Consider the following 27,979-nt stretch of genomic DNA (forward strand, 5'->3'; position numbering starts at 1 on the left):
TGCCCACCGTCCCTAGGCAGGGGGCGGGGCTCCCGCGGCGCCGTTCCCCTTCCCTTTTATTATTTATTATCATTTAAAGGGGCCGGGACCAGAAAATTTCCGTCCGCTCTCTCCCCCTCCCCAACCCCCCTAGGCTAGTTGTGAATCGTTGGACTAGGCGAGGAGGGCTGGGGGGCGTCCGGGGAAGGGGGAGGGGGCCTCGCGAGACCCCTCCTGCGTCCCGGGCCGCGGCGCTGAATCACCGGCGAGGTATTTGCATCTGAGAGCGATTTGTCACCCGGTGATTTGTCTGCGGGGCGGTGAGAGCCGGGTGGGGGAGGGGCGGGGCGGGGGGCCGGCCGCGCGCCGGGAGCCTCGTACCAATCCGGGCGGATGGGGGTGTAGACGCGGACGCTGCTGGAGAGTCGGTGAGTAGGCGCGCGGCACAAGCCCCGCGGGCGGTCGGGAGCCAGCTATGCGCACCGGCGCCCGGGAGGCCGGGGAGGCTGGGGAGGTCGGGCGGGGCCGGGCAGGCCGGACGCCGGGCCGCGGGCATGCGCCCCCCGAGCCGCCCCGCGCGGTAAGGCCTTTTGCAGCGCGGGTTCTGGCCTCCGGCCGCGATCTGTGCGGTGGAAACCTAGGAGGGGTTCCCAAAGTTAGGTAGAGGCGCGAGTGAGAGTCCAGGACTGGGCGGACGACCCTAGCTGGTCTCGGTTTGGGCTTTTGCCCCTGCGTCGGACTTGGAGACCAAACTGGGTGAAATTCCTGCTCGTGTCCAAACAGGGGTGCGCCGGGCCATGGAGGGTCGTGAGTGCGCGCTCCCCTGGACCTGGCGGAAGGAAATGGGCTCCGCGCGCTCTGGGCGCTGCGCTGGGGGTTTTATTTCATTTTTCTTACTCGGAACCGCTGTGTGTTTACGAGCCCTGAGAGTTCCCAGCGACCCTCCCCAGCCTAGCACTTTTACTTATAAAGTGTCCGCTCCCGTGCAGACAGGTCCCTGTTCCCGGGAGTGGGCTCAGCCCGAGTCCGCCCCGGCAGGGGTCCTAGGGAAGAGCCCCCTCCCTAGTTACAGTGCACCCCAGACACAAAAGCGGGCGCAGGAAGCGCGGGGCGCGCGTGTGTGTGTCAACTCCAACGTTCGCGCCGGCCGGCGGCGGGTTTGTCAAATATCTTCCGTTTTTAGCCGCTCGGGCCGCAAGCGTACCCCCCCCCCCCATGCAAATCGGTCGCTTTCCAAGAAGCCTTTGAAATCCAGATCGGGGTTTTTGTAGTCTTCTTCGGTTTTGCTTTTTTCACTTCCTCTGTCCCCCTCCCCACGTTCTCAGCCCCTTCCCCAGCTTTCTGCCCCTCCCCCCCTCCTCTTCCCTCTGTAGAGTGAGGGGCCCCTTTCGCCACCCGCGGGCCCCGGCCTTGCACAACTCTTTAAATAACCGTGTTTTGCAAGCCCCGGCGGAGCGGGTGACCTCGCTCCCGACGCATGGGGGGAGGGTGTGGTCCCTAGTCGATCCCCGCCCCCACCCCGCCAGGTCCCTGCGACCACCCTGCACCCCGTCCCCGCCTAGGAATGTCTGTCCGTGGGTCTGTCATAAAGTGGGGGTGGGGGCCGAGGACAAAGGGCTCCTGGGGGAGGGGTCTGCAGGGGTGGGCGTCACCAGTGTAGGGTTAATGGAGCGGATCAGGGGACCCAGGCCTGGCTCGGGGGGGGGGGGGGGCGCTCCGGGGTTCCCACCTGCCCCCTCCACAGGCCCCAGCGTGGAGGCCTCTCCTGCTCCCCTCCCCCACCCGGCGACCCGGAAGGGTCATTAAACCCAGGAGGCCTGCGGAGGGGGGGGTGATGGGGAGGAGTGGCTTCCTCTGGCCTCTTCCTTCTGCCCCCCCCAAAGAGGGGGCGTCTCCTGGAGCGTTTCCGTGGGGAGGGGCTCCTCCTGAAGTTGTGGAGGGTGGGGGAAGGGTGAGGGACCAGACCAGACAGGGTCAGAAATGTCCCCTCAGCACTTCTTGGGTCGGGCAGGGGGTGACCAGCAGGCCTGGGGCTGGGGGGCTGGGTGTGCAATTGCTGCCTCTGGAAGACCAGGCTTTGGTGGTTTCTCCAGTGCATGGCCTCAGAGAAGGTCCTTATGACCTGGGACCCCTGCCCTCAAGGGGCAGAAGGGATTGTGTTCACCCCACTTTTCCATGCACCCCCCCTGCCTTTTTTCCCCTCTGTGGGAATCCCAGGGATCTGAGTACAGGGTGCCTGAGGAGGGGCTCTGGACTCCTCCATGGCTGAGGAGGCTGGAGGGTCTACACTACAAGAGTCCCCTCCGGGTGGTAGCAGCTCAGAAGGCAGCCAGCTGCTGGGAGCCCCTGCTGGTCTGGAGGCTGCCCCTGGCCTCACCTGCAGTGAGCCCTGCCTGCCCCAGAGCTGTGTGTGAGCCCGGAGGATCTTCGCCAGGTTGGGGTTGGGGTGTCCTTCTGGACCCTCTGTCATGAGGGAGGTTGGAACTTAGCCCCCGCCCCATTCCAGTGATGCACCATCAGGGCCTGTTGGGTTCTGCCTGATGTTTTATTGGCGGCTTGGGCGGGTGGGGTGTGGCCTGGGCTTGGGTGGGGGGCCAAGGTGGGACCTGGGTCCTGGCGCTCATCCCTGCCAGGTCCTGGGACATCCCTGCTGGAACCCTCACAATTAAGAGTTGGTGGAGGGTGAACAGGACCCCTGGTGGAGGGGCTGGGCAGGTGCTTTGCATTCTGGAACATTTGCCCACGTGGGGCCCCCAAGGACTAGGAACTCCAGACCGCTTTCCTCTGCAGGGAGCATGGGCCCGGGAGGGAAGACTGAGTCACCTGGACACAGGTGCAGACCCCTCCCTGGGTCCTCCAGCACAGCGCTGCTGCGCCCCGGCTTCCCTTGTCTGTAACACGGACCTCCTGGCTCCTCCTTTCCTGGCACCTGTGTGGCCCCATGTGTGCCCACCTTTATGATCATGACTGATTTGGTACCCCCTTGAGCATAGTGAACAAGGTGGGCACTGTTGCCGCATGGTTCTCGGGGAGAGACTGAGGCCCTGGGGCCTGGGGCCGGGTGCTGGATGGGGAGGCCATGGGAACCGGCAGGGCAGGACTGGCCAGGCTCCTGGACAGCAGGGACTCCTTCTGGGCCAGCCATTGTCTGTTAATCTGAGAAGGGAGTACTGGGGCTCCTCTGGGTGTGGGCAGCACCTGGAACTCAGAACCAGAACCCAGAACCTGCCTGGACTCTGGGGTCTGGAGCTGGTTATAGCCAATCAGAGGCCAGGAATGCCTGGTCCCCTCTGCTCTGCTTATGAAGCAATAACCCAGGTCTCCTGGTAGACACAGCTGGGGACAGTGTGTTTCTTGTGGCCCAGACAGGAAGGGGCCCTGAGACTCCTGGGGTCCAGTGCTGGTGACCCCACTAGCCAAGGCTGCGGGAGGGTAGACAGGGAGATGGCCGGGACCCCTCCTCTGTGGGGAGGCCACCAGGGTTGCCTCCTGGTGAGAGCAGGTGTGAGGTTCTTGGGAAGAATGGGGCCAGAGGAGCTCAGGCGCGGTCTCACCCTGTCCCACTGACCCGCAGGTTTCTGCACACACGTGAACGAACCCGTTGCCGCCTTCCCAGCCGGGAGCCCCCCGCCCACCACTGGCATGCCCCACCAGCCTTCAGCCTGAGCCGGCGCCCGCCCCCGCTCCCCCCGCCACCCTGCACTGCCCCGGCTCCCCCGAGGCCCCCACGCTGCAGTGTGGCCGGGCCCCCTCCCCGCCCCCCGCCCCTGGTGCCCGGGGTGGCGGCGGCCCGGCCCGCAGGGCCATGAAGCTGCAGGCCGTGATGGAGACTCTGTTGCAGCGGCGGGCGCGCCAAGAGCTGGAGGCCCGGCAGCAGCCCCCACCTGAGCCCCCCGCCACACCCCTGGCCCGGGCCCGGGCCCCCCCCGACGAGGACAGAGAGCCCGAGAGCGCCCACGTGCAGCGGGCCCAGATGGCCGCGCTGGCCGCCATGCGTGCTGCTGCAGCAGGCCTGGGACATCCACCCAGCCCCAGCGGTTCTGAGGACGGGCCCCCAGGCTCCGAGGACGAGGACTCTGCCCAGGAGGGGGCCCCGGGCTCCCCCACCCTGCCCGGGCAGGGCCGGGAAGGCTCGCGACACCCCGAGGGAGCGGTGCACGTGGAGGACCTGGGCTCGGATGAGGACCTGTGAGTCGGGGTCTGGGGGGCGGTGGGCATCGTCGGGCCCCACCCATGAGCCAGGGGTGGTCCAGCACACGCCTGTACCGGGGGCAGCTGCCAAGGAGCCACCATGGTCCTCCTCGGCCGTGGATCCTAGGGGTGTGCACCGGCAGGGTGGCTGCTGGACTCTTGACGTGCGTCCAGTGTGACTGAGGGTCCAGGTGGGGCAGATAAAACCCGCAGCCGGGACAGCCGTGCGGAGCACATTCCCGGGTCTGTGCGGGCCCAGGCCCAGCGGGGAGGTGGGTCTCAGACCCTGGTGGTCTCAGGGAGCCACAGCTGTCCAGAGTCCCTGTGAGGAGCAGGGGCTGCAGGGACCCGGGAAAAGCAGGCAGAGTGCTGGGAGCCTGACCTGCATCCCCAGGGCCGCGGGCTGGGTGCCACGTGCAGAGGGCGGCCAAGGCTGGCAGCTGCCCTCTGACCTGTGTCCTGTGCCCCGTCCTCGCCAGGAAACCCAAGTGGGAGGAGGAACTGGAGGAAGAATTGGCGGACGAGGACGAGGACGAGGATGACTACGAGGACGAGGGGGACGAGGAGGACGAGGGGCTGGGCCCCCCAGGCCCCGGGGGCCCCGGCTCTGCCGGCCTCTTTCCACACAAGGCCCAGCCGGCCCAGGCCTTCCGCGGGGACACTGCTCCCAGGGCGCTGGGCGGGCCTGAGCGACAGGGACCGGGCCCAGCCCACCCCGGAGGGGCCGCCCACTTGGGGCCCCAGCTGCAGCCGCCGCCGGACCCTGGGGATTGGACCTACGAGGAGCAGTTCAAGCAGGTGGGCTGTGCGCCAAGCGCGGGCGCGGGGGACGCCGCTGGCCTTTGGCCGGCCATGGCACCACGGCCAGGTCCTGGCTCCGAGTTTCCTGTGGGCACCACAGCCCAGATTCCTCCGCTGGCGGGGTGGTGGGGCCAGCGCTGAGGGGCACTAGGTGTGGACAGCTGTCCGGAACCTCTTCAGGACAGACTGGCCCCAGGGGCCCAGCAAGGCCAGGGGCAGCTGGACGAGGTGGGCAGCCTCTGCCAGCAGTGGGCACTGCGGATGACCCAGACGGGACGGGTGTCACAGGAAGCCCGTCTGTCGAGAGCTGGCTGGGCCAGGAGGGTCTCTGTTGGCTGCCCTGGGTGCCGTGGTGGACGGCCAGGCCTGGGGCTGAGCTGGTGCGGGGGTCTCACGGACGCCAGGGAAGCTTCCGGGGCCCTGGGAGGGGTGGAGGAAGCAGGCCGCCTGGCCCTTCCCCGAAGGCGGCGGGGCCGGAGGAAGTGGCCTGGCGGGGAGCCTTTGAAGTCGGCCACGCTGGGCTGGGCAGATGGAAACCAGATGGCGGCAGGGCTGCGGCCGGGCTTGCATTCCGGCCCTCGGCCAGCTGGGCCTTGCCCCGACCTCCGGGTGTGGCCGCTGGGAACCCGGGCCCGGGAGGCGGCCTCGCACCCCCAGGCCCGGGCAGCCTGCCTGGAGCGTGGGCCTCCCAGAGGGTGGCGCGCGAGACCTGTGGAGGGGTGGGCTCCCCCGTCACAAGTGCCACGTGGCCAGCGCTTGGCGGGAGAGGGCAGCCCCACCTGACAGCCCCCCAAGGCAGGAGTGGTGGTCAGGAAGCCGGCAGATGATCGGAGAGCTGGACAGTGGCTGTCTGGGCCAGAGGAGGGCCCAGGGAGGTGGGGCTGGAGCTCCTGGGTGGCTCAGGATCGCAGGCCAGGGAGGGTGCTGCCAGGAGTCCAGGGCCGGGCGGGTTCCCTGCCCTCGGGCTCTTGACCTGTCCCTGCTCCTGGGTGGACCACACCCCACCCGTGCCTGGCTGTTGCTGCTCAGGGGCCCTCAGGGTCTGGCCAGAGGGGAGGTTCCTGCCACATAGTGCCCTTGGGACAGGGCTTCCCCTGTGCTCCCAGGAGGTCAGCTGGCCCCTGGTTGCCCCCCGCCGTTGTGCCTCAGTTTCCCTCCCCCAGGGCAGGGATAGTCTGCAGAGAACTGAGGGAGGGTCTCCAGGTGCTCCAGGCCCAGGCCAGGTGCCCAGGTCAGGTACCTCCACCCCTCCAGGTCTCGCTGCGGGGCCCTGTCAGCCTATGGGGCGAGATGTCCCCAGGGCCTGCGGGACCCCCATGTGCCGCCTGGGTGGCCACAGGCCCCAGGCTCCAGGCTCTGTGCTGAAGGGGAGGTTTGAGTGGCCAGGCTGCCCTGTGAAGGGGGCAGTGAGTTGAAGGTCGTCTCCTTGACCCCAGAGCCCTCAGCGAGTTAGAAGCAGAGGCTGACCACCCGAGCCATTGTCCAGCTTGCCTTGGGGACGTCCCCCAGGTTGGGGTCAAAGCTGCCCCCAAGGTAGGGTCTACTGGGGGCTTTTCTGCACCAGAGCCGTGAAGGGGACACCAGGCCTGAGGAGGATGGACCCTCAGCCTCTCAGGCCCTTGGTTTGTTGGGTGCCTGTCACACGCGTAGGTCCCCTGGTGACTGTCCTCAGGGGCTCGTGTTCAGGTGGAAGTGCTCAGTGAAAGTCCATAGGCACCAAAGTGGTGCGGGTGGGACCGCTCCTGGTAGTGCTGGCCCTCGGGGGTGACACCTGGGCTGAGCCTGGTGTGGCAAGGAGGAACTGGGCGTGTGCACGAGAGGTCCCAGGCAGAGGCAGCCGTGCAGAGGCCCTGAGGTAGAACTAAGGGCCAGGAGCCACACAGCCTGGCTCGCTCTTGTGGGATATGGAATTGGAGGGTGCTGTGGCAGACAGGGTGGCCCTGCGGTCTTGGGACCTCGCCCTCTGCCCATCTGTGGCAGGCCCAGGGGCTGGCACTGCCTCCTGCTCTGGCTGCTGGGCACCTGCGCAGCTGAAGTCAACAGTGGCCACGGCCCAGCCGGCCCGGCAGATGTCAGGGCCCCGCCGGGCCGTGTTGACTCTGGCGCCCGCCCCACTGCCTTCCTGGCACGTGGCAGCCCTGGCCGGCCGGCCGCCGCTTGGCACCAGCCCTGCCTCTTCCCCTGGATCTTGGCGGGTCCCGGGGCTGACTCCGGCTGGGATCCTCGACAGCTGCAGGTCCTCTGGGGTTCCGGGGGCCAGCCCGGCTGCGGAGGGCAGGTCCTTGAGGACGGGCCCGAGGGAGGCCGGCTGGCCTAGAGCTGCTGCGGATCAGGCTGCATCACAGGCTGAGAGTGGGGTCTCCGTCCCTCGGCACTGGACGCACGTGGGGTGGCTTCCGGTCACCCTCGTGGCCATTTTACGCTGGCAGACTCTCGGCCCAGATCCTTGGCCGCTTCAGGGATTGAACCTTTCCTCGACGACTCCGGCGGGCACTGAATCAGGTCCAAACAAACAGCTTCGTGGGAAATGCAGCTCTCGCCTGCGTGGGCACCATGCGCTCCGTCACCCACAGAATGCGCCTCGTCCCCTCTCACTGCCGCCCAGCCCTGCACCCGTGAGTCCACGTGTGCCTCTGGACTCCCCTGTCCCCAGGTCACACACGTGGCCCTGGCCGGGGATGCTCTGTGTGGATGGGCAGTATCCTTCATCCAGTGGACCGGGGCTGGTCCACCCCTTGGCCTGGTGGTGCCTGTGGGCTTTCGAGGGGACGCGTGTGCGTTGCTCGCCATCCCTGCCTTCGGGTTCTGGCCGCCCTGGCAGGGTGGTGCGGCGTGTCCCTGTGGATCTGCAGTAAGTGTTGGGCTTCTCTTGCCTGCTCGCCGTCCACGCGGGTGGACTCGGAAATGCCGGCACTGTGCGCCCTGGCCCCGAGGTACTGGGGGCCACCTCGCTGCCATCTCAGGAACAGCAGTGAGCCCCGAGTGGGCAGACCCGGGGAGGGCCAGCCTGGCACTTGTCCAGGGTCCGCCGGGAGGGCTTGCCAGGGGCCAGCAGAGTGGCTCCAGCTGGTAGGACAGCGCGCAGGAGCGTCTGTGGGTCTCAGAGGCCAGCAGCCTCCCACACTTGGTTTTTGTCTGACTCGAGGCAGTGAGCCAGGCAGAGGTCACCCTCATGTCCAGGCCTCGGGACCCGACCCCGGACTCTCCCTGGAGCAGAGAGCTGGACCGCCGGGTGGGCCCGGCCCCAGGGGTGCCGTGACCCGTTTGAGTCCCAGCCTCACCTCCTTTGCCCCACACCCTGGCTGGGCCACGGGCCCGAGCAGCTGGGATCGGAAACTGTTGCTGGGACCTCGGCAGGAGGCAGCCCTGTGGTCCCACCTGGCATCCAGCTCGTCGAGAGGTTGTGGACGTGATAGGAGACACGCACTGATCCTGGACCTGGACCCAGGCGCCCTGCCACTGGGCCCTCCCTGCCCCGTGTGGGGTTTCGTTAGAGCTGGGGTCTCGCTGAGTTGCTTGGCGCCTTGCTTTTGCTGAGTCTGGCCTTGAACTTCCCGTGCTCCTGCCTCAGCCTCCCGAGCCCCTGGGATTACAGGTGTGCAGCACGGTGCCTGGCCCCACAGCATTCTTAAAGGGAAAGATGTAACTTTCCCTTGGAGGCTTGAGGCCCTGACCTTCTGGGCCTCTGCTGCCCTCTCACCCGGATGCCGACCTGTGTCTGAGGCAGGACCTGGGGCCAAACCTCCACCCATGCTGAGCCTGGTTGCTGCTGCTCTCGGGTCCCAAGCTGCTGGCTGCAGTGAACTACCTTCTTGTGGGACTGGACACCAGCACGTGGGCATGCTGCCCCTGCTGATCGCTGTCCGACTGGACTGCACGAGCCTCTCTGGGCTCAGGAGAGTTGCTAGGGCAGTTGGTACAGACTGAGAGGCAGGCAGACAGGAGACCCCAGGATGGAAGGAGCTGGACACGGCCTGGGGGCTAGGGCTGGGCTGGAGGACAGGGCGTTGGAGCTTCCCAGCATGACAGAGCAGGGCAGGGCCTGCTTCTGGGGCCAGTGGCTGGAGGTGAGGTGGAGAGGAAGGGGGGGCAAACCAGAGCCGGGCTCGGGGGCGTCTGTGTGGGATTCGCCCTGGGAAGGGCACGGAGGCCTGTGCGGGGACAGAGCGGAGTCCATGGTCAGCAGCAGCAGGGGAGGCCCCCTGCAGCAGCATGTGGGCGGACATGGGAGTTTCCCAGGGGAGGACTGCTGGAGAGGCCTGGGGGCTGGGCTGGGTGCTGGTCAGGGTCTGGCGTGACCAGGGCGTGGCTCCCAGCAGACTGAGCCAGCCCTGCGCCCGCCCTGCGCCCACGTCTCCCAGGCTCCAGGAGCCCAGGGGGCGGGTGCCAGGGAGCCCCTCAGCGGGCAGTGCCTGCCTCATCAAAGCTGCTGTGGCTGCTGGCACAGAGCCAGCCAGGCTGTGGCGGGTACTGGGAGGGTGCCCGCCCGCCAGCCCCTGGCACTGTGCCCCGGCCCGTGCCAGCCCTGGGAACCGCACTGACTCAGCCGGAAGCACCTTATCTGCCCCTGAGCCACCACCCGGCCACCGGGTCACCGCCACAGGGTCACTGCCGAGGTCTGGCTCCCTGTGCTGTGGCCGCTGCCAAGCGCCCGGCCCCACCCCACCCCACGCTTTCTAATAACACACGCGGGCGCTGAGGGAGCGGTGCCCGGCGGGCAGTGGACATGGCGGGCGACCTGAGCCTCCCTAGGCCGTCCCCCACCACCCTGAGTGTGCTGGCTTGGTGGGTCTCGGGCGTGTGCCAGACGTGGGGTGCCTGCCCGCCTGCCCTGACGGGCAGTCTGTGTGGCCGCCTGGCATGGCTCGGGCCCTTGGGTGTGCGTCTGGGTGTGGGTGTGCCCACCACCGATGGCCTGAGGAGCGGAGTCACACTGGGCCTGTGGCCCTTCTGCTCCTGCCCACATGGAGCGTCCAGCTGGGCCCGGCCCGGGTTCCGGCCGGCTGGACGGGTGTGTCCACGGCTGCCCCGCCAGCGCACGTCGGAGCCCCTGTTGCTGACACAGCTCCAGCGACCCCTGGGGCGTGGACAGGCCTGTTGGGGACTGCCCTGTGCTGCGGGCCGGCTGCGGGCTGGTCCGCCCGGCCTCGAAGCCGCCGCGGCTGCTTCCTTTTCCCGGGTGCTGGTCCGAGCCCGTCCCGGCCCTTCCTGCCTTTGACTTGGAGGCCGGGCCTCCGTGTCGCCGAGGCTGGCTTTGAACTCGCAGTGCTGCTGCCTCCGCCTCCAAGATGGATTTCTGAGACCCTTTGGCCCTAAATTCTCCGCCTCTTGGTCTGGGACCCCAGGCCACATGGCCCTAGAAGCCGCCCAAAGCAGCCACTGGACTGCGAGGGTGGTCCCTGAACCTGCAGCTGCCCAGTGACCCCATTTATGGCTGTGATGCCTTGGCCAGGCCCCGTCCAGCCGCCAGCTTGTCAGGGGCCGGGGGTGCCGGCCTGGTGGGTGGGCACGCGGGGCCGGGGGCGGCCCGCCCCTCCTCTGCTTGCTCGGCTGTGCAGGCCACAGGACAAGCGGGGTCACAGTGTTAAATAGTAACTAATCTCTGAGCACTGAGGGCGCCGGGCCGTGGCCTCGTCCCCTGTCCAGGGCTGGGCCAGGGTCTGTGTGGCCGCGAGAGATGGCAGGGAGCAGGTGGGGCTGGCGCCTCCCTCTGCCCCTGCAGGCCGTGCTGCCCAGTCAGAGTGGACACTCCTCTGCCTCCCACTCTCACAGATGCTAGACAGGAGGAAGTTGTCCTAGGTGGACAGTCCTCCACATCGACGTCCTCCTGGAACCTCAGAGTGGGCCTCATCTGGAAACAGGGTCTCTTGGACGTGCATGATAAGGTGCAGGTGCAGAGTGGTCCTGCCGCAGGGTGGCAGGGTCCTTACGAGAGAGGGATCGGGGGGCAGGTGGGTGACGTGGCCACCAGCCAGGGTCCCTGGGTCCCCAATGTGGGGGAGGCAGAAAGGAGGCCTCGTGGGAGCGAGGGCCCACACTCAGCGGGTCTGGCGCTGCCCCGGGATGGGAGAGGAGCCCAGGTCGTGGTCACTTGTCACGAAGGCTTGGAGGGGCCTGGCAGCCACAGGTGCCCAGGAGCCTGGCCGGGGTGAGGCGGGCCCCGCGCACCTGGGGCACTGCTGCCGGAGGCCTCCAGGGAGGGCCAGGGCAGAGCTGCTGGGCACTGCGTCCGGCACCTGTGTGGGTCTGAGCACCGTCCTTCCACAGCGTCATCGGGTCCCTAGGGCCGACCACACTGGGGACGCGTCTGTGAATGCCCAGGCAGGAGAGCCGCCTCCACGGGGCCACGTCCAGCCGGGCGGAGCGCGGCCTGTCTCGCCACCACCTCCCTGGGTGTGCCTCTGTCTGGGTGGACGGGCGGGGCCCTGCGTCTGAGTGGCCGCGTGCTGCCCGGTGTTTCCTGGCTGGCCATCTGTGGGCTGTGGGGCCCTGCCTGGGGCGCCCAGCTTCCACCTGGGCTTCTGAGCAGCCGGGTCCCTGGCCCTGCCCTGGGCCCGGCCGCCCTTCCCCTGCTCTGCCCAGTCCTGGGCGTTCCAGGGAGTCCTCTGGAGTCTCAGACTGGGCCCTGGGGTTCCCTGGGGGGGTCCGGGGCACGGCTGCCATGGCCTTGCAGGCCCCACGTCACCCACGGTCCCTCCGCCCTGCCATTTTCTTGGCAGGTGGCTGCAGGTGGGTGGCCCGCCATCTCCTTGCCCTTCCATGGGCCCTGCCTGGCCACTGGGCTGTCCTTCCTTGTCCTCTTCAACTTGTCCTAGTGCCCAGTGACATGAGGGGGACAGAGAAGCCAGACTGAGGGCACCTCTGGGGTCATGTACCTCTTAGGTGCTAGCCACGGTCAGGCGTGGACAGCTGAGCCAGGCACCAATCCCAGTTGTGCCCTGGCCTGGGCCAGCCGACCTTCGCGTCCTCCTTCGGGGCCTCTGTGTCCCCAGCTGTAAAACAGGGTGGCATTAGGAGGACTGCTGGCTGCTGTCGTTTGTCATGATCACTCTGGGTAATTGCCACTTCCCAACTGTCCGTCGTCACAACTCCTGCAGAGCAGGGCAGTGCGGAGTGGCACCAGCCCGTGCCCAGTGGCCACTGTGTCTCGTTTCTGTCCTCTGCCTCCCTGTGACGTCTCGCCCCTGGGGGTGGGTGGGCAGCACCCTGGGTGGCTCCCTTCACCTGGGACCTGGTGAGAGCTGTCCAGAAGTGCCCTGCGGGACCCCAGGCCAGGCCCTCAGGCCCCCTTCCTTCCTGCCCTGGGTCAGCACTCGTCGCCTCGCGCCTGCCTGGGGGGCCTGGCTGGTGGCCGGGAGCCACATTTGGGAACAGCTCTAGCCACTAGGCGGTCCCTTCTGGTGCCTTGTGGGATTGTCCAGGTTTCATCTGAGGGAAGTGGACCGTGTCCCTCTGGACAGGCTCCTGGGGGTGCTGGTGGGGGCCCGGGCCTCATGCATGTGGAGCAACGGCTTGGACCCCGCAGAAGCTCCAGGGCCCACACCCAGGGAAGCAGGCTGGGGGCAGGTCCCTGCAGCCCCGCGGGAGCCGGAGGTGTGTGGGTCGGGCTGCAGGTCTTGGGGGCCCAGGACCCCTGTGCAGAATGTCCCAGAAGCAGCTTGGAAGAGGGCGGTTCTGGGGTTTGTCTTTCCGACTCCTTGGAGCACCGCCGCGGGCTTGGGGTGCCCCACTGTGGCCCGGGCAGGGTGCAGTCCCCAGGGAGCAGGGTCTCGGGTTCGTGTGCCTGTGTGTCTGCATCTGCAGGAGGGAGCCCGCGGCCGAGGGGCTGCTCAGGGCTGCCGCGGGGCTTCCCTGGCCCCCAGCCAGGGGACAACGGCCGTCCTCCTCTGCAGTCTTCCTGGAAGCGTCTGGAGCCCCGCCATCCAGCTGCATCCTCAGTGATGCCCCCGCCACCACCCGCCCGTGGGCCTGTCTCCCCCGCTGTGGAGTGAGCTGGCCATGCGCCCTGTCCTGCCCAACTCTTTCCAGAGTGTCCCGCTCCCTCCTCCATCCCTCATCTCCCACTTGGGTGTCCCAGGTGCACACTCTGCCCCTTCACAGATGAGGAGACTGAGGGTCCAAGGTGGCCTCTGATCACAGACAGACAAGATGACCAGAGGAGAGAGAGGTGCCTGGGGTCAGTACACTGCCCCAGGACTGTGTGACCCAAGATCCAGTCTCCACGTGTCGGGCAGCTTGGTCATTTCAGGAGCTCTATTAATATCTGCCTCGTGGGTGGGGCGTTGTGTGTATTCACAGGGGCCGCAGGGCCGGTGGGGGTGGTGGGCAGCCAGATGTTTCTGCCCTGCCCAGAATCACTTCCCCAATTTCCTGCAAGCCTGAGGAGGCCCCTGTGCACGCAGAGCTGACGGGAAGCCAGAGGGCGCTTGGCCCAGGCCGGGCGGGGACGCCCCTGTTGGGCAGGTGCATCCAGAGGCAGACCTGTGGCCAGGCAGACCCAGAGGGCGGGTAGGCCCTGAGCTCACCCGGCAGACGTCAGTTAGGGCCCTGCTTGCCAGGCAGCGGGAGACCCTGCTGTCCCTGTTCCTCGGTGTCCTGTTTGTCTGCAGACCCCCGGCCCCAGCCGAGTTCCCGGTGGCCCTGGTTTGACTCTGGGCTCCCCTGCGGCCTGGGCTCCCCGCACAGGGCCCTGGGTCTGTCTCGGACACGCTGTGTCCCTGGCATCGGCCTGGTCTCGACACACGGCTGCTCCCACGTGACTGCAGACAGGCCCTTCACGGTCCCGGCACAGCCCGTGGCCAGCGGCCCCTCGGCTGCGGCCCCCACGGTCCCCCTCTTCCTCCTGGGAGTTTCCGAAACGGGAAGGAGCCCTCAGACTCGAAATCCCCAGGTCCCGGCCAGGCCTGGAGCTGGACCCGCGGCCTCTTGCTCTGCAGAGCTGGGGGGAGCTGCAGCGCCGCTTCCGGAGGTCCAGAGAGCAGACGGGAGGAGCCGGGTCCTGGCCCCGCGCCCGCCTGAGCCCCCGCTCCTCCTGGGCATCTGCCTGGCTGGGCTTGGGCCTCTGGCTTTGCCTTTTGTGGGCCTCAGGGTCTGTGAAGAAGTGTCCCCTGGCCACATCCTCCACGGGTGCGGGAACTGCCAGACACCCAGCCCCTGCCTCGGTTTCCCTGAGTGGAGTGGGTGCCAGGGCGTGGGGCTCTCTGCAGTGCCTGCCACCTCTCACCGTGGTCTGGGCTGCCCTTGGCGCCCAGGCCCCTGGGGTCGCAGAGGGCTGCCTGCCCGGGAGGCGGGTGGAGGTGGCAGCCCTGAATGCAGGCCACCAGGTCTTGTCCAGTGGGTTCCAGTACATTCCCTGAGAAGCGAGCGGCTCTCTGCAGAGACTGCCTGCTTGGTTCGGGTGCCCCCGGGCCGCCGAGCTTCCTGCGTGGCTCCAGGGCCCTGGCCCGAGGGTGTCTGAGGCACCTGGCGCAGCCCAGGCGCAGCTGCTGAGTCAAATCTGATTTGACTTTTGTCCTTGTTTTTCCTGAGCCTTCGCAAGCAGTCTCTGGCCTGAGTGGGCAACGAGCTTTGCTGTCCCGCAAGCCACGTGTAAAGATCTTCCCTCTCCTGCCTCCGCTCTGGGCCTCTGGCCCGGAACGAGCCTCTTTGCAGGTAGCCCTCTTTCTGAGAGACTGGGCGGGGCCCAGCCAGCTGCTGAGCCGGGTCGGTGGTTGCTCCTTGGTTCTCCTGAGTCTGGTGGCTGAAGGGATTGGTCTTTGGAGCCAGACCGGCCCCCACCTGAAGGTCCTCCTTCCTGGGGTCCTCTCCACCCAGCCAGGGCCTTGCCCCCAAGGTGGGGCCCCAAGGACTTTGGAGCCTCTGGGGAGCCGGCAAGGGGGCTGAGCAGGCACCGCCTGGGGCAAAGGCTCCCCCGGGGGCCCTGGGTGGGGCGGTTTCTTTACAGGTGGCCCCCGGCTTTGGAGCCACCGGGGCCCCTTGGAGGCTGGGAACTGGCACTGCTGCCCAGGTGGGGCCCCACTGGGGACTGAGCTGGGGCTGCTGGCCCCTGGCTGGCCCTGGTTGCTTGGTGGATTTTCTGTAGGTCTCAGGACTTTCCCTGGCCTTTCCCCCTGCCTCCCAGACCTGGGGGCCTAGGGGTCCCAAGCCGGGTCTGAGCATCGAGATTCCCTAGAGGTCCCCTCCTGTGACAGCTGAACCCTGCCCCTGCCCACTTCGGGGTGGCCGGGTGTCAGCCCGGTCAGCAACTCGAGCACCCTTCCTGCTTGCCGGGCAGGGCTGTCTCTCCCGTCCCTCCCAGGCCACACCTGGGCCCGGGGCTGCTTTCCAGCGTCCAGCACCCACCCTGGACCCCTTTGCTTGCACCCAGGACGAGGGACCCAGGATGGAGGAGACCTGGTCACTCTTCACAGGCACTCACTCTGTATCTGAGTAGCTTGTGCAAGTGCCCAGAAGGAGGGGTCAGACCACAGAGGGGCCAGGAGGTGGGCGGCCTGCCTCTGAGGAGCAGGAGCAGGGAGCCTGGAGATCTGAGACCTCATTTCAGCCTGTACGATAGCCAGTGACAAGATCCTGCGGTTGAGAGCATGCGTTTTGCTCAAGAGCAGTGGAGAGGCCCATGTGGCCGGAGCAGAAGGGAGGCCGATGGGAGCCATGGAGGGCCATAGAGCAGGGAAGGGCCCCTCAGGTGCTGAGTGGAGAAGGGTCTGACAGTGGGGGTGACTGCTCAGCCTTACCCTCTGTGCCTCAGTTTCTCCTTCTGTGAAGTGGGTGGCACTGGGGACACTGTTGGTGATTATGACCCACCATGCCATGGGGAGGGAGTAAGAGCCACCCCAGACAGGAGGGCAGGCCACCCCATCCCCAGGCGGCAGTAGAGCAGGGCGTCCTGTGGTTAGTGAGCACCTGCTGGATGCCTCCGCCTAGCCCTCCAGCTTTGGACCTCCTGGGGCAGAGCAGGAAGGCTCAGGGTCACCTGCCAGCTCCTAGAACCTGCAGCACTCCAACTGCTGAGCAGTCCAGTTCATTTAGTGAGCATTTATTAAGCAACCACTGTGTACGTGACTTGATTCTAGACCTTGGGGAAAACAGACCAAAGCCCCTGGTGTTCCGGGGAGCTTGTCAGGGACCGGGAAGGGGCTGCCAGAGGAGGGACCTCGCCCCGTGCGCCCTCCTGCCGTGCCTGGGGGGACAGCCGGGGGCAGGCTTGAGGGGTCTCCGCGGACGGCTTGGGCTTGTCTGCGGCCGGCAGCCTGGGGTGTGGCCCGCGGGGTCCAGCTGCAGCCTCGGGTGCTGCTTATCTCCGGCCTCAGCCCCCAGGGGCTCCAGCCTCTGCCCAGGCTCCCCCCGGCTGCGGGCTCTGGAGGGGGCAGAGCCTGCCTCAGCCAGAGGCGTCTGATGGCTGAGCAGAGTGGCCCTGGGGCCCCGCCGGCCGGCCAGCGCAGATACACCCAGCAGGGCGGCGGAACTAGAGGCCAGAGTCCTGAACGCCGGGCCGGCCTCACTGCCCGTCAATGGCCTTTTGAAGAGGCTTCCCTCATGGGCAGCTGGGGGCCTGCATGGTCCCGTTAGTCAATGCGCAGCTCCTTGGGGGTCTGCCTGCCGGCCCCCCAGAGCCAGCCCCCCAGAGCCGGGGCAGCCTGAGCCTCGGCTTCCACGCCTGGGCCAGGCAGTCTCTGGGTGCAGGAGCCCGGGAGGGGGCTTGTCTGCCGGCCTTTGCCGTCCTGGGGGTGTGCTGGCCCTCTTGGCCACTCACCTAAGCTGATGTGTGCTTTCCAAGGAAAGTGGGGAGACTGAGGAAGGGGGCCTTGCCTCTCACGGGGCTGGGCAGACCCCCACCTGACCAGGAAGGGCCTGAGGTTTGCTGGGCCTCTAGTGTCCTGGGGCTGTCGTGGCAAATGACCACACACAGGGGGCTTAAAGCAACGGGAGTTTCTTCCCTCTCAGTTTGGGAGGCTGCAGTCTGGGGTCCAGGGCCCTGTGGGGCTGTGCTGCCTCCTAGGCTCCAGGGAGGCCCCTTCCTGCCTCTCGCAACCCCCAGCACTCCCGGGCCCCAGCCTGCGGCCTGGGTCAGGGCCTCGGTAGTCCAGCGTGACCCCGTCTCACGCAGTGGCTCCTGTAGAAGCTCCTTTTCCAGGTAAGGCCCCTTGAGGTTGGGGGGCCTGTGAACTCTGTGGGGACACAGTGCAGGGCCTGGGTCTCCCCGCAGCCCTCTCAAGCAGTCTCTGATCTGCCCGCAACGTTGCAGCCAGAAAAAAACAAGGTTCGCTGGAGCGTTTGTTAGGCGACTGCTCCGTCCTCGGCTGGGACCAGGGCGGACAGGACCCCAGACAGGGCCAGCCTGGAGGAAGCCAGGCTTCCACACGTGGGCCTGTGCACGTCCACAGGACCGTCCAGCTGTGGCCAGCCAGATCTACCTGCAGGCCCCGCACCCCTCAGGCAGTTGGAGGGAAATGGGCCTCCCTGGCCACCATAAATCAGCACAGGAATGTGGGCCGGCCAGTCTGGCGCTGGCCAGGGTGGGGCGCAGACAAAGGCCCGGCAGCTGGCCCTCTGCTTGGCCTTGGCCACCCAGGGCAGAGGTCTGTGCTCATGGCACCCCCACCCCTGTCCAGAAGGCCCCTCATCTCTGTGGTACAGATGGGGAAACCGAGGCCCGGAGAGTATAGCTTGGCAGAATGGTGGTCAGGGTGTCCTGGGGACAACACCGTGCTTTGGCCATGCTCTTGGGACCTAATGACGGCTTCTCCTGCCTTGGCCTAAGTGGTGGTTTTCACGGCCCCCGCAGTCCCAGGCGTGTTCCCGAGCGTCATTTGAAGCCTGGCGTTTGCTTCTGCCCCTCACAAATCGGGCCCCCAGACTCGCCTTTCTAGCCGTCTCCACCTGCTCCCCCTGCACAGCACACACCCCTGCTCACCCACAAAACCCCAGCTGGTGGCCCTCGGGGCTGGGGGCCCCGTGTCCCAGAGGATGCCCAGCGTGGGCTCCCCCCTGACCGTGACCATGGCAGGTAGAGCACCAGACCCAGTCTGGGTGGCGAAGCTGCAGGACAGACCCAGGGCAGGGCTCTGGGCCACCAGGCCCCGGTGTTCCCAGACTGCCCTCACCTGTGTGCATGCCTCAGTTTCCCCATCTGCCAACAAGAGCTGCCTCTGGGGAGCAGGGTGCGCGTGGCGCTTGGGGCAGCCCCAGAAGGGCCCTCACCCTGTGGTATCGCGGTGACTCCCCATGAGCTCGGAGGTGCCTGGAAGGGACCCAGTTGGGAATGGGGTCTTTGCCGAAGTAATCAGGGGAGAGACAAGTGAGCTGGCCCTGGGGCAGTGGGTGAGGTCCGCAGGGAGGGGAATCGGGGACACGGGGACGAGACTGAGCCTCAGCCGGCCTGCGGGACTGGGGACTGGGAGTCCTCTTGTTCGAGGGCCCAGGTTGGGGGGCTTCGCCAGGCAGCTGGGGCCATGTGCTCCTGTGCCTCCTTCCCCTCCCCAGAACCAGGGACCCTGGGCTTCCAGGACAGACGCTGCCGGGGGATGTGGTCCTGCTCCCGCGCCCGGCGCCCACTAACCTGACCCCTCTGCCCTCGTAGCTCTATGAGCTTGACGGGGACCCCAAGAGGAAGGAGTTTCTGGACGACCTGTTCACCTTCATGCAGAAGCGCGGTAAGTCCCCTGCCTGGGCCGCGGGAGGCCGGGCGCGAGCAGGACCGGGGAGGGGTCTGAGGGGTAGAGGTCCTGCCCTGGGGTCTGACCACGATGACCCAGCAGCCCTGACCTCGCTCACGCCCGAGTACCAGCCTGAGCACGTCTGCAGCCAGGACCTGATCCCTCCGGGCTGGACACCGCTGGGAAGGCCTCATGAGCTAGGCCCTGAGGACAGAGGGTGACAGCCTGGGAGGGGACCAGCCAAAGGCAGGTCTGGGCAAGCGTCCAGTGGGGAGGCCGAGACCCTACCAGAGGCGGGCCGGCTCCCCACGCTCCAGCTCAGGAAGGGGGAGGCCAGGGGTCTCCAGCAGCTGCCTCCAGAGCCTGACCGTCAGCCTGGAGAGGCCCTGGTCAGCTGAATGGGGTCCTGGGTGTACCCGCCACAGAGTGGGCCTGTCCCCCAAACCCCCCAGGCTGCCCTGCTGTTCAGGGAAAGAGACAGGCCCGCAGCCCCCCCGCAGCCCCCAGCGCAGGGCCGTTGTCCAGCACTGGCTTTGTCTGGGCCTCTGCCCGCCTCGGCTTCTGTAAACACAGGCCGCCAGGCCCTGCCGGAAGGGCAGAAGGGGGCTCAGCCTCAGACCTCGCTCCCAGTGGCCTCGAGTTAACCCCTCCTGTGCCGGCTGGGAACTCAGGGTGGTCCCTGGGCGGGGCCCCGGGCCTTATCCTCTGAGGCCAGGCCTGGTGCCCATGTGGCCGGAGAGATGTCCCCGCTGTCTTTATCGCCTCACTCACACCTGCCCACGTCCCCCAAACTGCAGGGGCTCCCGTCTCCCAGATCCAGAGCCACCATTCCGTCCCCAGTGCGGGCTGGTGCTGGTGTCCTGAAGGTTGGAAATGGGGGTGAGCCAGCCGAGAGAGGGGCCCCAGAGGCTTCGGTTAGCCCTGGCCACATGGGGCCACGAGGGTCTTGTCCAGCCGTGCCCCTCTCCCCAAGCCAGGCACCTCTGGAGAGCAAAACCCAGCACACTGCTGTGCGTCCCTCAGATCCTGCCTCAAAGCCCCCTCCCTGTCTTCGTCCTGGACGCTCCCTCTTGTGATCTGGGGCTGGGCTCTGTCAAGCCCTGGACGCCCGCCCTGTGTCTCACAAGCCTCCTCTGGACTGCATGAGGACCAGGAGTCTTTCTTTTCCTGCACCAGATTTCCCTCAGAATTCTGTAGGGACTGGACGTGAAGGGGGTCCTGCCTGCACCCCCAGCCTCTCAGCGACCTCCCCTGCTCCTCCTCACCCGGCCCACAGGGCTCCTGGTTTTCCGTGAACCTCCAGGCCAGGGGGCCCCAGGGCGCAGCCTCGCAGGCCTCGGTCTTTACTAGGGCCTTACCGCAGTCCTGAGACTCAGGTTGCCTTCCTGCCTCCCTCTTGGGATGAAAGATGGAGTTTGGGTGGCCTGGTACCTCTGAGTTCCCCCCTGCACCCAGGGGCTCTCCCCGTCCCCTGCTTCTTGTGTATTTTTGGTGCTGGGAATGGAACATGGGGCCTCACCGGTGCTGGGTGAGCGCCTGCCCCTCAGCCCCGTCCCTGACCCTTTTACGATTTCTTTATTTTGATACGGGGTCTTGCTGAGTTGCGCAGGCTGGCTCCACCCTGGGGTCCTGCCTCCCGCTGGCGAGTTGCTGTGCTGGCAGTCAGGCACCCCGTGCAGCGTCTCACGTGGGGTCTTGTGACTCAGAAAGTCCTGGAAATGGCTGGGGTGGCGGGAGGTGATCTCTGATTGCCAGGCTGGGGGCCCAGAAGATGGAGTCCTGCTGTGTGCCCAGGGTGGGTGGGCTGGCCCCTCACTCAAAGGGGGTCATGCCTGCAGTGGGCTGGCTGGTCACTGAGAGCCTGCTGGGTGCCATGCTGAGTGACCCTGTGAGGCAGGACAGCCACAGGCCCTGGCAGGGGACGACAGTCGCCCAGCCCTGTTCCACAGCGGGGTGGAGGTGTAAGGGGCTTCCCTGCCCTGGAGCTGGCCAAGCTGAGCGTGAGGCCAGGGGCTTCCAGCAGGGCGTGTGGCCCGTCCCTGGGCCAGCCCTCTCCCTCTCTCCACGGCCACCGGCTGGCCAGCCTCCTCCGCCCGCCCCAGACTGCAGCTCTGCCGTCCATCAGAGGGGAGGAGATGAGGCGGCAGGTCGGGAGGTGGCCGGCCTGGAGAGGCGGAGCTGCCGGGCACTGATGCCTCCCGCGCCCGCCCACAGGCACGCCCGTGAACCGGATCCCCATCATGGCCAAGCAGGTGCTGGACCTGTTCACGCTCTACGTGCTGGTGACCGAGAAGGGCGGCCTGGTCGAGGTCATCAACAAGAAGCTCTGGCGGGAAATCACCAAGGGCCTCAACCTGCCCACCTCCATCACCAGCGCCGCCTTCACCCTGCGGACCCAGTGAGTGGGCCACCGCGAGGGCGGCGGGCGGGCTGTCCTGGGGTGCCCGCACAGCAGTGCCAGCCTGTGCTCTGCCCGCAGGTACATGAAGTACCTGTACCCCTACGAGTGCGAGAGGCGGGGCCTCAGCAGCCCCAGCGAGCTCCAGGCCGCCATCGACAGCAACCGCAGGGAGGGCCGGCGCCAGGGCTTCGGGGGCTCGCTCTTCACCTACTCGCCCGGCGGAGCCCACGGCACACTGTCCTCGCCCAAGCTACCCGTGCCCGCCCTGGGCCTGGCAGCCAGCACCAATGGCAGCTCTGCCACCCCAGCCCCCAAGATCAAGAAAGGTAGGGGCCGAGGGGGCCTGGGGCTCTGCCGGCGCCACGTGGGGGTGCCTCTGGTCTCTGGGTAACCATGATGGCTGCCCGTCCTGCCACGCTGTCCCAGGACAGGCACGGCCACAGTCCACCTGTCCAGACCCACACCCCAGCCCATAGACATCACTAGTCAATGCTTCCCAGTTCTCTCCAAAGCAGACATTATTCATCAAGCACAAGGCAGACGTTACCAGCTGAGCGTAGCCTTCCTCGTCCATGCTGAGGCGGACAAGGAGCACCACGTGCTCCTAATCCAGGCACAGCCGATCAGCGGTAGCCTCAGTCCCTTGCCCATGACAGATACTGCTAGCTGATCGCTGTAGTCCTTCCCTGAGCTTGGGCGTCCTTGACACTGTCCCTGCAGACATATGCAAAGGGACAGGACCTCTGTTGTCTTGACCCTTAAGCCATCCCTGAAGCTACTGCTAGATGCCCCTGGGCAGGTCGCTGTGCCTTTCTGAACTGGCTTTCCTCATGTGGAAAGACAGGGAGATTGCTGGTCTTTGGGGTCGTCGGGCTGGGCGCACCGCAGGCCGCAGTGCTCATACCGAGGCGGGTCCCACGCACGCAGGTGCCCCTAGTCCACAGGTGTCTCTTCTGCCGAGCCTGAGTCCTTCCTCACAGGCGCCAACAGCACATCTGCCATGGGGCCCTGGGGCACCCATCAGAGTTCCCACTTCCCACCTGCCATACAGGCTGGGGACCCCCTCCTGCCCAGGGTCATCCTGAGGATCAGCGTGGTCCTCACAGTGCCCGAGAGTGAGGGACTGGGCTGACCCTAGCTCATTCAGTCTTCTGCAGGCTTTGGCTACCTCCCAGCCTCTCAAAGTCCCAGTGGGACACACAGTGGCTGCTGAGCACCTGTGTCCAGGCCCTGTGCCTGGGATAGGGGAGACTGAGGTGAGCGAGATAGGAGGTTCCGGCCTGGCCAAGCTCAGGGCAGAGCCCGCAGCTGTGCTGCTGGGCAGCAGTAGGCCTGCAGATGTCGGGTGACATGAGAGCAGAAGAGCTTTCTGAGGCAGAAGACACAGTGATCACAAAGGTCTGGAGTGGAGAACCCAGAAATAAAGGCAGCCCCAGGTGGAGCCTGGGAAGATACACTGAGAGGAGATGCCAAGGGTCAGAGTGGCACCCTGTGTGGGAACTCCAAGGACCTTCGGTTCAGCCACAGAGAGGGGAGTGTTCACCAGATGGTTCTGAAGCCGAGTCCCTGCCGGCCCTGTGGCCCTGGGAGAGCCCTGTCCTTGCTGAGCTGGTCTCCTCCTCGGGTTGTTGGAAGGTGCTTAGGGTACTTGGCGAGCTCTTGCTGTTTGTTGTCACTGTCACCGTCTGTGTGGTGGGAATGCGAAGCTGCCAAGTGCAACTACAGAGCAGCTGCTGTGGTTCCTGCTGGCAGCGTCACCAACTGGGTGTCCTGCAGACAATCTGCCTTCGAGTCTGTCTTCCTGGGAGAGGGAGTGAGCGCCTCATCAGTAGAGGTCTGTCCACACCCTGCTTTGGGTGCAGCACAAGGCCAGGTCCCTTCTGACCGCCCACTCCTCTTCTGTCTGTCTAGAGGAAGACTTGGCCATCCCCATCACGGTCCCTGGCCGCCTGCCCGTGTCCCTGGCAGGTCATCCTGTGGTGGCCGCCCAAGCCGCAGCAGTACAGGCCGCAGCCGCCCAGGCGGCCGTGGCAGCCCAGGCAGCCGCCCTGGAGCAGCTTCGAGAGAAGCTGGAATCTGGGGAGCCTCCCGAGAAGAAGATGGCCCTGGTGACTGATGAGCAGCAGCGGCTCATGCAGCGAGCCCTGCAGCAGAACTTCCTGGCCATGACGGCACAGCTGCCCATGAACATCCGGATCAACAGCCAAGGTACCGACCCAGCACCCAGACCTGTGCCATGAGGGCCCCGAGCCTGTGTCTATGGAGTGTCTGCAATTTAATAAGAAAGGCAGGGCGGGGAGACAGCTCAGCTGGTAGAGCGCTGGCCCGGCAGCACAAGGCCCTGGGTCAATCCCCAGCACCAAAAAAAAGAAACAAAAGGCAAACCAGTGGTGGAAAGGGGCAGCTAGATAGAGTCAGTAAATTCAGTAAACTCACGTGAAAAGCTGTTCGGTTCCATCTCGCTGGGGATCTGCAGGTTAACACAGCGATGTTGACTTGCATGTGGGGACGTGGCCCCCTTGGTCCTGCTGGTGGGAGTGTGCGGGGACGACTATTTGGCAATCCGTGTTAAAACAGAACCTGTCCTTGCCCTGTGACCCAGTGCCACCCACTGGCATTGACAGCAAGGACTTGTGCAAGTGCACAGACTAACAAAGCATAGCACCCACAGTGCACAGACTAATAAAGCGCAGCACCCACAGGGCTGGCTCCCGGGCTGCAGGCTCCAGATTCAGAACTGCTCAGCCCCACGTCCCAACGGCTCAGTGTTTGCAGAGAGCCTGCACACCTCCCGACTCTGAGATTCTGGATAACTTATAACACCAGATACAATGTAAATGCTGGGTACATAGTTGTTACACTGTATTGCTCAGGGTGTGAAAAGTCTGTCTATATTCAGTACAGGCAAAAAAATTTTTTAGCGCTGGAGATGGAATCCAGGGACCACTGAGCTATATCCAGCCTTTAAAAAACAAAATTATTTAAGACAGGGTCTCACTAAATTGCAGAAGTTGGCCTCAAATTCACCGTCTTCCTGCTTCCCAAGTGCCTGGCTCAGATGTGCTTTTCTTCCCACTGTTTTCCACCCACAGTTGTTGAATCTGCAGGTGCAGAACCCGTGGACACGGAAGGCCAGTGGCATATTAGGGGTGTGAATTGTGGTCATCCTAAAGAGGCCCTAAAGCCACTCTATGTCCACGCATGGATTAATCCATCAAGTTGTTTGTAAAAGAATGAGCTGGTTGGTCTTTTGGAGTCTTCTAAGACTTGGAATCATGGGAAAGGCCGCCCGTGGACAGTTCTTGCCTGTTTGTTTTTGCTTGACAAATGCAGTCTTATTGGGAGCTCAAGCATGGCGCACACAGCTCTGAAAAGCTCACAGGGTCGGGGACACCGCTGCCCGTGTACTTACAGTCACCGTGACGGGTTTCTTCTCCCCACAGCCTCTGAGAGCCGCCAGGAATCGGCTGTGAACCTGACGGGCACCAACGGCAGCAACAGTATCAGCATGTCCGTGGAGATCAACGGCATCATGTACACAGGTGAGTCCCAGCCCACACCACCTGGCCACTGCCTGTCTGGGCCACGGGAGCTCCAGGTGGCTGCCCCAGAGGGAGGGTCCCCCAAGGGAGGCCTGAAGGTGGTGTCCCTAGTGCTGTGCTAGGCACAGAGCGAGTTGCTGGGTCCCTGAGGGGGACTTTTCAAATATCTTGCCTCTTTTGGAGACGGGGGTCTCACTTTGTTGCCGGTGTGATCTTCCTGCCTCAGCCTCCTGGGCAACTGGACAGTAGGTGCTCACCACTGTGCTGGGCTCCCAACCTCCTTTTTTTCCCTTTTGGTGTTTGAGATGGGAACGCAGGGCCTGCCATGGAGGCGTCAACTGCCGGGCTGCACCTCAGCCCCAGTCCCCTCTGGCCAACGCTGGCGGCGGGCAGAGGCCGCAGTGCGGTGTGGGGAGCGGCGGGTCCAGCGCAGCCCGGGAGGGTGGGAGGCGCGCCCGGCCGAATGGCGGACCCGCGTGACGTCTCTCCTCTGCCCCGCGTCAGGAGTGCTGTTCGCCCAGCCGCCGGCCCCCACGCCGCCCTCCGCGCCCAGCAAGGGCGGCGGCAGCACCGCGGGCAGCCGGGGAGGAACCGGCGGGACCAGCGCTGGCGCGGGCGGCCAGGCGGGGCCTGCAGGACTGCCCGCGCCCCCCACCTCTACCTCAGACACCTCGCCGCCTTAGCCGCCGCCACCCGCCGCCACCGCCGCCGCCACCGCCCGAGCGCCAGGAGGGTGCGCAGCGCGGCGCGGGGAGGGCGAGGCCCAGGAAGCCAGCGACGCCAAAAAGGAAAGAAAGAGATATACATATATAAATATATATATAAAGCAAATTTAATAAAACAGGGAGAACCAAGGAACACTGACTGTCTCAGGTTTCAGACACCGAGGCTCGCGAGGACCACGGAGGAGACCGCCGCAGCCCGCTGACCTGCGCCCTCCGCGCCCGCCTGCGTTGAGTGAGACCCCCGAGCCATAGCCACTGAATTTTTTTTTTTTCCTGTTGCTTTGGAAACTTTTTTTTTTTTTTTTTTAAGAAATAGCAACATTCAAACTATAGGTTTTTAAAAGGTTTCCGGATTTGTAAATATCCTATTTTATTCTTGGGGGGGCCAAACTTTAGGAAAAGGAATATCTATATATCTATATATCTATATATTTGTGTTCATTCAGGGAAACGGACTTGAAAGCAAACACAGCAACCGCGTAATGACGTTGTATCTCCCAGGGACCCTCCTGCTCGCGCCCATCCTGTGGCGTACCTGCTGTTCGAGGCCCACTTGGGGTTCCCCCAACACCCTCTCTGGTGCTGGCTCCAGCTGCCGGGCCTCAATTCAGGGACCTGGGAATCTTAACCAGGATGTAGAAAGGGCCTGGAGCGTGGGAGGGGGCTTCACGGTGGCAGCCCCCAGGCTCCTGTCTCAGGGACTAATACGCTGGACTCTTGCCTAGAAGGGCTACTTTTGGGGACTATCGATGTGGGGGAACGGGGTAAAGCCGGGCCCAGCTCAGGGTGAGGAATTTGGGGCCACGGATCCCCAGCACCGCACCCCCACATTCTCATCTTTCCTTTGTCTTCTCTTCACCCCTTTTGCAAGGGGCTGGGGTTCCCCGCAGTTCTGCAGCGACGGTAACTAAACAGAGGCCCTGAAGGACCTTGCCCCCTACCCAGGTCAGTGGGTGTTGGCAGAGCTGGGCTTCATTTCCGCCATGGCCACTGGGGCAGAAACTCATGGTCCCCAGCCTGGGTTTGGGGAACACTTTTGGGCCAGAGCTCAGCTCACTATCATGTCTGGAGGCCAGCGTAGCAGGGAGCAACCAGGCTGTGCCCAGGTGAGCTTGGGATCGCTAATTGGGCCCGGGGCACCCGACCTAATGGGCAGGGAGGAGCTGAGGCCTCCCAGGCTGGCCCACGGGGCTCCTGGCCCCACCCAAGTCCTCTCCTGTCTTTGGGGAGGGAACCCCTTTCTTCCCAGGTCTCAGGGCCTCCAACATGTCCCCCACCCTTCCAGGAGGGATGGGGCCTCCAGAGCTTTTCTCCGCTTTTCTTCTGGAAGGTTCTGCCTGCTGCGCCTTGTAGGCAGGCGTCTTTGCCGCACAATCATTCCTGGGAGTGGGGGTCTTTTTGTCCCAGGACTCAATCTTGCCCCCCTCCAAGAACCATCTGGACTCTGTCCAAAATCTGCCTCCCTCAGCCTCCTGGCCATGGCTCTGCAGCCAGCTGCCTTGGGGGCTCCAACCCCTTGTCCTACACTAGGGTCCTGTACGGGCAGTGTCCACTGCACATTTCTTTCTACCTCAGGTCTGACTTTTGATGCCAAAAACTGGCCCGGCTGTCTCCCAGGTACTCAGCATGCCGGCCTGGCCCTGGCCCTGGCCCTGGCCTCTGGCAGCTCGGGAAGGGGCCAGGGCCACTTCCACCAGCCCCTCAGATGGTGCATGTGTTGTGTGCGTGTGGGGACCCACTGCGGTGTGTGGAGGTCCAGCCTTGCACCAGGCTGGATCCTGACTCAGGGGATTTGGCCCTCGGCTGCTCAGTGATTGTAGGACACGGGGACCTGACTGGTCATGGAAATGGGAGTCTGTGGGACCCCATGTCCCAACAGGCAGAGGCTGTGGGCCCAGAGCAGCCTGCCTGTCTCCTGGCCAGTCTGCTGGTGGGAGTTCCAAGGAGTGTCTTTCTGGGGCACAGCTCAGCACCCCCTTGTGCAAACAGATGGAAAGGGCCACCCATCCAGGCCTGAGGGACCTGGGTGTGTGCACTGCCCACTGGCATTGTGGGTCTTGGGCAGGCGCAGTGCTGGGCAGGGCTGTCCTCGGCACTGTGGGATGGGCGGCGGGGTGGGGGACGCTGGGTCGCTGCTGGAGCTGCGGCTGTGCAGTTGGCTCTCCCACCGTTTCGCCTGCCTTCCCTCATGTCTTTCCCTTGAGTTTTTGACTTTTGCATTTTTCCTTGGCAAACATGAACTCAGTCTTTCATTCTTCATGTTCAAAATTTCAGCTTCTCTGGGGCTTGTCAGAGGGCGTGCAGATCACGCCCGAACTCAGGTAAAGGGGAAAAACTTAAAAAAAAAAAAAAAAAAAAACCATAAACTGCTGTCTACCTCTGGCTGGGCCCCTGTCACCCGCGGCCAGGGCAGGGTGGCCTGCGTCCCTCTCAGTTTTTGCAGAACATTCAGGTATTAAAAGGAAAAAAAAGTAAAATAAAAAAATAAAAATATAAATAAAAAGACCAAAAAAATAAAGTGTGATTTTGAAATTTAAAAGAACACTGAAAGTTTACATTTTATAATAACATTATTATGCAGATTGTATTTAAACTTCAGAAATATTTAAGACAATTGTAACCATGTAAAGCTGATGAGATATTAAAACAAGACAAACTCTTCTGACTTTAAGAGAAAAATGTCTC

At 64.8% G+C, this 27,979-nt stretch overlaps 1 protein-coding gene across 5 annotated transcripts; it reads left to right on the forward strand.

Annotated features, from left to right (window-relative positions):
- Positions 1 to 103: 103 nt before the first annotated feature.
- Positions 104 to 27,952, forward strand: Arid3a (AT-rich interaction domain 3A). Of its 5 annotated transcripts, none has more exons than XM_047532447.1 (10): positions 104 to 249; positions 2,770 to 2,980; positions 3,554 to 4,167; positions 4,650 to 4,968; positions 18,551 to 18,623; positions 20,841 to 21,024; positions 21,106 to 21,353; positions 22,939 to 23,235; positions 24,471 to 24,569; positions 25,074 to 27,952. In XM_047532447.1, the coding sequence occupies exons 3-10, from the start codon at positions 3,785 to 3,787 to the stop codon at positions 25,250 to 25,252; spliced, it is 1,782 nt and encodes a 593-aa protein (XP_047388403.1). In that variant the 5' UTR covers positions 104 to 249; positions 2,770 to 2,980; positions 3,554 to 3,784; the 3' UTR covers positions 25,253 to 27,952. The 5 variants fall into 5 exon arrangements, with proteins under 5 accessions (XP_047388403.1, XP_047388405.1, XP_047388402.1 ...); XM_047532448.1 differs by lacking the exon at positions 104 to 249 and adding an exon at positions 344 to 407; XM_047532449.1 differs by lacking the exon at positions 2,770 to 2,980 and having other exon boundaries at positions 106 to 249.
- The last annotated feature ends 27 nt before the right edge of the window (positions 27,953 to 27,979 follow it).

The sequence above is a fragment of the Sciurus carolinensis genome, chromosome 17 (assembly GCF_902686445.1).
Source record: "Sciurus carolinensis chromosome 17, mSciCar1.2, whole genome shotgun sequence".
NCBI classification, from domain to species: Eukaryota; Metazoa; Chordata; class Mammalia; order Rodentia; family Sciuridae; genus Sciurus; species Sciurus carolinensis.